This window comes from Sinocyclocheilus rhinocerous, unplaced genomic scaffold (assembly GCF_001515625.1).
Source record: "Sinocyclocheilus rhinocerous isolate Xijiao unplaced genomic scaffold, SAMN03320098_v1.1 scaffold1619, whole genome shotgun sequence".
Taxonomy (NCBI): domain Eukaryota; kingdom Metazoa; phylum Chordata; class Actinopteri; order Cypriniformes; family Cyprinidae; genus Sinocyclocheilus; species Sinocyclocheilus rhinocerous.
The window spans coordinates 301,553-310,266 of NW_015649446.1; the positions used below are offsets into that span (position 1 = coordinate 301,553).

Below are 8,714 nucleotides of genomic sequence, written 5' to 3' on the forward strand. Positions count from 1 at the left end.
ATTAGTAACCCTTTGGGACTGCCAGTGAATGGCTGTTGCATGCATTAAATGCAACCTTTTTATTCTGACAGTGTATGATTTCTATTAACATTACAGAATAGAACATGATCAATATTATCTTTCAACGTTCAATTTAAATAATTGTAATTGCACAAACTATGTAGGCTACAATTTCAATTTGTTTATTGTGAAATAACTCAAACATTTATGTTTTTATTTCTGTTCTCTGATAAGCATTGTTCAGGGCTGCCATTCCCAAAAGCTTTAATGCTTTTTTATGATACTTTTGGGAAACGCAGCCCTGTTTGAATGCACTGTCAGCAGTGAGTGAATGCTCTCTGTGATTGATTGGTTCTGTCTTGCAACATTTGCGTGTGTTCAGATGAGCAGGAAAATAGTTCTATCCTACACAATTACTCGCTAACAAAGGTTATTCGTCCAATTCAATGCATATTGTACGCATTATTATTATTATTATTTTTGTTAAATAAACAAAACCACTGGTAAATAAAACGCACCTTAGTATCGATATTTTTTGTTTGAGTATCGATACTTTCGATACTCACGTCAGTATCGATATATCGATATTTCGGATCGATACGCCCATCCCTAGCTGTAACAAAATTTGGTTCTGGCAAGACTAACATATTCTCACCAGAGTTTACACTATGCCTGCGTCATCCACTGGAACGCCACTCTCTCTTGAACATGCGTACAACAGTTAGCAGAAGCTAGAGATTACGGTTTATAAAGTTTTAAATATGGATATTTTTCTCATGCAAATGCATCGCTTCGCTTTTGAGGGCCTTTATTAACCCCCTGGAGCCATGTGGAGCACTTTTTATGATGGATGGAAGCACTTTTTGGGGCTTCAATATATTTACACCCAGGATGGCTTGAGGGTGAGTAAATCATGGGGTAATTTTCATTTTTGGGTGAGCTATCCCTTTAAGCCACTTTATGGTGTGTATATCAGTATTGTAATTGGAGGGTAACACTTTTACTGTTCATGGCTGTTCACCATATATTCAAGTGAAGAATACAGGTATTTTTGTCTCTCTTATTGCAATTGTGCCTAATTAACCACTTCCAGCACATCTTGAAAGATAGCCTGCCTGATGGTGTTTTGAAGAGAAAATGTTCATTGATTTATGCCTCTCAAAAAGTAATTGTATACTCAACTGGCAGCAGGAGCAGCTGTTGACACCTTTTCTGTGGAAAGGAGTTTTAGGACCCAGGTTTGCAGTGATGAGTAATGTCTCACTCCCCTATCATACTTCACACACCATAGCAGATACGTCTGGTTCAGTTCCAGAGCTTTGTGATGGATGGATTGGTGACAGCATTTCCTCAGGCTTTATTGCCTCCTTGACACAATCTCAGCCAAGAATATAGGTTTTCTAAAGGTCACAGGTCCTGTTAAAAAAATGCTTTTGTTTTACTTTCACTCAGTTACACCCTCTAATTTAGCTGTTTCTGTCTGTTTAGCTTTATATTTATGACACAATTTCCCAATTAGTCATTTGTCACTCGTACGCTTCCACTGCCATCACTTTGCAAAACTCCTGAAATAGGTCACCTGCTTCAAGGCCTAGACTGCATACTGCATGCTACTGTTTAATAATATGCTATAGTACTCAGTATGCAAGAATAATGATTGAACTGTAGCAGAGATAATCATTGTCATAAGGCCTCAAATTGACCTTAATTTTGTACTGAACCGGGATTCATGACACTTACTGCAATGTGGGAAAAAAGTAGACACCTGGTACTGAGTATGCACATTTACACTGTTCAATGAGAGGAGTATCTTATTTTAATGAAATCCATTCTCATGTTCCCCCCCTTTCCCAATCAAACTCCATCTTGACAAAGCTTTGAAATAATCACTCATCAGCTCTGACTCACATTCCTGTTGGTGAGAAGCTGTTCAGTTTGTAAAAAGAAATGTTAATTCAAAAGTAAAAGACAGGAGATGCCTCCTACCAATGCGTACTGTATGTATAAATGTTTTTGTATGACAACTTGATTGCATGTCTGGATCATACCATCATTCATGTACATAATCTGTTTCAACACATTAGGATGTTTCCTAAAAAGGCAACAAACCGAAACATTTCAAAGGTCAAAATACTGGAATAAACTGACCATTTACAGTGTTCATTGTGTCTTTGTCATTTGCTTTGTGCTTCTTCGCTGCAGGAACACAATTCTTCATGACACTCTCTAAGTGTCAAACTAAAATAAGCAATGCTTAAAAATATTAGTATGAGATGTGACCATTCGACGTCCGCTACATTATTATTGAAGTATGAATCCTTTTCCAAAGAAAGCAATTGTCTCTCTTCCAGAGAGTCACCCAAGACAGGGGGTCAGGAAGGAAGGGTTCTGCTCTCTCAAGCTACACTTGTGAACAAAAATTAGCAGACACTTAATTTGATGTTGTTTGCAACTATTATTTTTCTGAAATCAGTGTAGCATAACTTGAAAGAGTCATTTAAACCCTTGTCCAATAAAGTTTGTATTTATCAGAGACATATTTATGAGATATGAAACCATTTACTTGAATTTTAATGATCATGAGAAGGTTTGTTACTGCAATCATATATATATATATATATATATATATGTGTGTGTGTGTGTGTGTGTGTGTACTGTTACATGTACTGCGTATTATTAAGTTTTTTTTAATGAAAGAAAGAGTAAAACAGAAATAAGTGCATGCTTCTTGGTCTATTCGTTTATAAATGCTATAAACGTGCGGTCTTATATAGCCTATATATTCTAGAAGGCTACACTGTTTAACTGATGATCCGAGTTATTTCTTTGTCAATTTTCTGTCATTTTTTTTTTTTAAAAGGTAATTGCAAACATGCTATTTCCCATCAGCATAAAACCCAGAGGGAACATTTTAAGCTGAAAAAAAAGAAAGAAAGAAATGTTTGTACTTGTGGGAACTGAAAGGACTCAACATAAACATTCCAACATAAACATAAACATGTTCAACATAAACATTCCACTTGCAAATAGGTTTGTATGAAGTCTTTGAAAGACGATGTGTTTTTCTTGTTGTCTTAAAGTGGCCGTATTTCAGAGTAAGCCAAAGTAAACACAATAGCCTAACAGTGCTGATTTACAGAGCATGACGCACACGCACACACACACACGGAACAATCGAATTACACGATTGCTTTATAACAAACATTTGCAAACAGGATCAGTTAAACAGTTCACACTTAATGACAAAATCACAAGTATTAATTAAAACATTCAATGGAATTCATTATCTTGACAGTGTGAGGTGTATGCTGTTCAAGAAAAATCCTGTAACTATATACTAGGTAGGCAGTGAATTATGCTGAAATACGCAACGAGTCACATAAGAGGGTGCTGTATCCAACAAAATTCGAGAACATTGAGAAGTTCATTCAGACCATCCTGAGGCACCTATATGGGCTCATACTATCAGGATCTTTCTATTACAGAGCAGTGACAGTAAGTGTACTTGTTTACCCTGTTCTTTTGTGCTGTAGTAGCTTTATATCTTCATCGTGTGGATATTTTGCCTGCCTTCTTTCTCAGCACATCTTCAGATCTGCTTTATGTATAGGTTGAAATTAGATTAACTGAGTGGATCATTTTCCAATCTATAACTGTATATTTGTTTTTGTGTGTGCAGATATCAACATGTATGAATATTTGAGAAAAGTTTATCAAAATAGCAGCTTTTATTATACAATATAATTAACACATTATAAGGTAAATGTTTTAATGTGTGTGTGTGTGTGTGTGTATATATATATATATATATCTTAAAAAAAGTCTATATAAAGATTTATTTAATGTCTTAAACATTTTGAACATACTGAAAATGTAATGTAATATTTGTGTATTTTTAATATTATATAAAAAAATAAAACATTCTGTTTATGTAACATCATTAGATTCTAACAAAATATTAACATTTGTTTTTTAATGTATGTTCCATTTATATGCTGAATTTATATGGTTTGCAAATTCCTTTCTTTCTATTTTTTAAAATATATTTGTGTATAAAATCAGATTTGGGAATGTGTTAAGGGGATAGTTCACCGAATCATTTACTCACCCTCATGTTGTTCCAAACCTGTATTACTTTCGTGCATGCAATATTAAAGACGATTATCTGAAAAAATATATTTCTCTGTCCATTTAATGGACGTCAAACTGTTTGGTTACCAATATTTTTCAAAATACCTTCTTTCATGTTCTGCGTAAATAATGACAGAATATTCATTTTTTTAATGAACTGTCTCTTTAAGGCGAAGGACTAATCAAATACACAGTGATGCAGCTGTTTTAAGGTTAAGATGCCAAAGAGCTGATACTAAGCAGGCTATACCAAACTGATCTAGGAAAATAAAGGAGCCACACCTCATGCAGTTATTCATTTTCCAACCTCATGGGGAAAAAAGATTGGCGACAGCGTAGGTGATCTAAACACCTCCCTTTTTAAAGACAATGTACTATTTTATCATGATTGCAGATCATTGCTATATTACATCACCCTAAAGGTAGCAAAAACAAGCGCGAAGAGAGACAACTGATGTAAATGTTTAATGCTTTATTCCTCTCTAGACACTGATAATAACCCTTCAGGAGAACATGTTGCTGCTGAATAAGTTTCCTGCATGGCTCTCTGCATTCACTCTGCTTTTGCTGACTCAAGAGCCTGTCTCTACATCAGAGGTCATGGCCTGTGGAGTGGCGGGTAAGCTTCCTGGCTAATTCCACTGAAATTATATATATATATATATATAAATTGGCACAGTTCTAGACTTCTGCTCATTCTGCAGAGTACAAAGAGAGTCACATAATATACAAGACAAACAGCATTTGCATTAACATGACTGTGATCTAAACTCTAATAGATTCTTAAGTAGAACTGTTAAATATAACCCTTTTTATAAGTTCCATATAATGAGCCATGCTTTGAAAGTGAGTGCTGTAAAGAATCTTTTAATAATTTTAATTATTTTTTTTTATTCTTATCAGTTTATATATAATTTATTTATATTATGTCTTTTGCCCCTTTTTCTACCTGGTCTTATACTTACTTTTTTACATTTAATAAAATGTCAATTAGGTACGTTTACTTTTTTATTGCCATTAGAAATTGTAGTAAAAATACCTTAATATTTAGTTACATTAATAATTGATAATTGACACTGAACATGAATACATACATAAAGAAATAAAACACAAAATAAATGTAATGAAGGCCAAGTTCCAGTGAAATATCTTCACAGTCATCTGTGATGTCTTTACGTCAATCCTAATATGTGTATTTTGGTAATTGAGTGGCAGTTTCTCTCTGCAGTTGATGAGGTTGTGGAACGTGACAGCATCAGTCCGGCTAGAAAGATACAAATGAGTCTAGAGTCACAGTGTGTCTCTTTGATTTGTTTAAGTAAAAGCAATTAAGTTTATGAAGGCTAACATGGACAGTATGTGAGCCCTTCACAATGCAAAAAGCAAAAGCTGATCATTGAAATCTTGATAAGAATATGGATCATAAATTCAAAATCTCTGTCACTTACTTGCTTAGTGGAGAAGAGGAGAGAAATATCCTCAACTAAGATGGTTACAGCTGATTACACATGTTCTGGTAAAAAAAAAAAAAACCTGAAAAGAGAAAAACTGGTAGAAAATCAGTTACAATTTGAAATGTAAAATTTATGGACATTTAAGAAGAATTTCAAGTACGTGTTGAGAGTTGGATGGCTGAGTTCCCAAATCAATAATGAGGTGGCTTTGAGAGACTTTTTTGACAGTTACAGATTTAAAAAGGTTAAAAAAAGGTGGGTATAAACAACCCTAAACGCTTAACACAAAGAACCATTTTAGCATAAAACGGTTGTTTAAAATGATATGACTATAAATAGAACTATTACTATGTGTAAAGAACCATCTTTTTTTAGAGTGTATCCAATACTAAGCAAATAGTTAGGAGTCTCTATTGTCTTTAACATTTTGACACCGTTTATGTTTCCTTTTGACATCATTTCCTTTATAGCTTAAGACAGACAGAGGTTTTTAGCATGACTTTGTGTCACAGATTACTAAGAATTTGGCGGAGTTCACTGGATTTCACAACTGTTACCTTCATACACGCACAAACATTTTGACTCATGGGATTAGATTGAGTTTAGAATTACAGCTGGATGTTTAATGCACATGCTTGGTCTGTCTTCAAGCCAAGAGTTGTTAGTGCCATTAACATTGTTCATAGACATACGGTGTTGATTTCCCACAGTGGACCCACCTGCTAATATTGAGATAACAGACCCTGGCTTCCTGGGTTACCTCAGTATCCACTGGACTCGGCCAGCCAGCCTTCAGAACCTTACAGGCTGCACAGTACGATACCAACTCAGATACTATGACACCTACGAGGAACGGTGGAGGGTAGGAATCCTCGAGAACTCGCAGAACACACCACACACACACACACAGTCTCATTTGTTGTCAGCACATAAGCATTAATTTCTCAGGCTCATTTCACAAACCACAAAACGTCAGTGTATTTTATGCTACACTCAGAAATGTTTTGAGATAACCATGCTATGAAGAATTCTGTTTGTTTTGTGGTAATTTTTTCTGAAATTTCTCTGAGACCACATTACTAAAGCTGTGCTCAATCCTGCTGGAGAAAACTGCTCTAATATTTCACCATTTTTGTGATGGCTCATTATCAGCCAAATGTATGTGAAAGCTAACTGAATTTGTAAATAACATTAAGTGGTTTAATCTTAAAAAAAAAATGTTTTAGAGCCAATTCAGTAAATATGTATTTGTATCTCTACATAAATCATGGTTCAGTAAATGTCCCCACACAACCACTTGGTAAACTTAAGTCAGTTCTAGGGAACTCCTTTAAGTCAGAGCCAAAAACTGTGTTTCATTTAATGCAACCCCTCAGAGAGAACAACTCCCTGCGGGTGATGTACTTAGTATTCAGACACACGTATTTGTTCTACGGCATCTTCAAAATGAAGCCACTTTTCATGCCTTATATATATTTATATTATGCCATTATTCTTACAAACGTAGAGATTTATGACTCAAAATTGCCCTCTTTTTGTGTTGTACAGAGTGTCCGAACTGTCAAGCTGACTTATGCTGCTCAGTTTGACCTTGAGAAACCAGTCAAGGTGAGAATACTCACTGTGCTGAAGTGTGCCTGCACCAATGGGACAGAGGTTCAAGGGGAGGAGACAGAGTGGGTCTACACACGTGAACCTACAGGTAAAGATTTAAAACCTATTCAACCCCACTGAAGCGAACAAGAGCAAAGATCAACCATACATAGTATATTGTGATTGCGAGGAATCCAAATGAAGCCCTAATTTTATTTCTTACATTGCTTAGTTGCCTCTCTTAAATATGCACTCAGTAATTTAATCACATTTATTTTACCTCTAAAAATGGTTACTTTTGAAAAATGTTAAAAACAATCACTCAGGAAATGAAGACTAATACAGTAAGTAGTAATAAAAGCAGTCTTTTTTTTTTTTTTACATATAGAAGGTCATCTCATTGTGTTTGGAGATCACATGACCAGTCGAGTTACTAATCTCTGTAATTCCTGTTATTGATATTTCCACAATCATGCTGGTAACTATAAATGTGTGCTTTTTTGCGATTATCTGATTGTAAGCACCAGATGTTGAAAATAACAAAATAGGAACAAAAACATCAGTCAGACAGCAATTGCAGACGCAAATGTACTGTAAGTACTTGCGTAAATGTGAATACGTTGGCTTAATTCTTGTGGCGTAATTCTTTGGACTTTCAGACGTATAAATTTGTGTAACCACCTGCATTGACACATGTGAATATTTTCTGCTTATCTGTTCCCTGCCTTTTTAATCTGAAGTTTATTGCATAAGCAAAATACAAAAAGGATCTGAAAAAAAAAAAATAGGAACATGCTAGTCTAAACACACACCCATCTGGAATCTATTGCACAAACATTTTCATAATTTTAATGTCCTGTTTTCAAGGAAAGTGCTTTTGAGGATTGAACCAGCTGATGCACGATTTAGATTGAGTCTTTCTATGAAATTGATCAAATAAATCTCAATATAGGCCTAACTGTGTGTTGGATTACATGTTACCTGAAATTTGGTAATACCGTAACTGCAATTTTAATTGATTAGTTTGAGGAAACCAAGTTGCATCATTCATTTCTAAGCAGAACTGCCATTCTAGTGTTATCCATCCTTCTATAATATAGCATATCATAATATTCAATAAAAATACAATTACAGTTACTATTTTGATTGTTGTCATTTAACTAATTGTTATCAAACTAAACATGTTATCGCCTGTCTCAGGTGTGGCTGGATCAGGAATAAGAGATTTTCACTGTGTCTACTATGGTAAGGAGTACTTGGAATGCACCTGGGAGTCAGGACCTGTCCAGCCTCCGAATTCACAGCACTACCTCTATTACTGGTGAGCACTTCCATGTGAAATGCTGCTTACATACACCATTAAGGCATTCCAAATTATTTGGAATACAGATGCATTAAGGGCTTTTGCCTCAGGGGGAGGAGAGGACAGGTTGAAGCAGAAATATTTTTACTTGAATGAACTGAGAGACCTTATAGAGTTCACTGTTCAAATGCAAAAGCTTCCGCTGTTTTATTTGTTCCATGGGGGGGGGGGGG

General features: G+C 35.1%; 1 protein-coding gene across 6 annotated transcripts in view; it reads left to right on the top strand.

Annotated features, from left to right (window-relative positions):
- The first annotated feature begins 3,403 nt into the window (after positions 1-3,403).
- Positions 3,404-8,714, top strand: part of LOC107710577 (interleukin-13 receptor subunit alpha-2-like) — an 8,490-nt gene continuing 3,179 nt past the window's right edge. For 3 of the 6 annotated variants that reach the window (XR_001636614.1, XM_016515389.1, XM_016515394.1), the window contains exons 1-5: positions 3,404-3,495; positions 4,618-4,750; positions 6,296-6,447; positions 7,134-7,287; positions 8,379-8,499. Coding sequence is in view for 5 of the 6 variants with exons in the window: in XM_016515389.1 (XP_016370875.1) it covers positions 4,645-4,750; positions 6,296-6,447; positions 7,134-7,287; positions 8,379-8,499 (533 nt within the window). In the remaining variant the exon portion in view is untranslated. Of the gene's footprint in view, positions 3,496-4,359; positions 4,503-4,617; positions 4,751-6,295; positions 6,448-7,133; positions 7,288-8,378; positions 8,500-8,714 lie in introns of those variants that run through there. The other 3 variants (XM_016515391.1, XM_016515390.1, XM_016515392.1) reach the window with 3 other exon arrangements.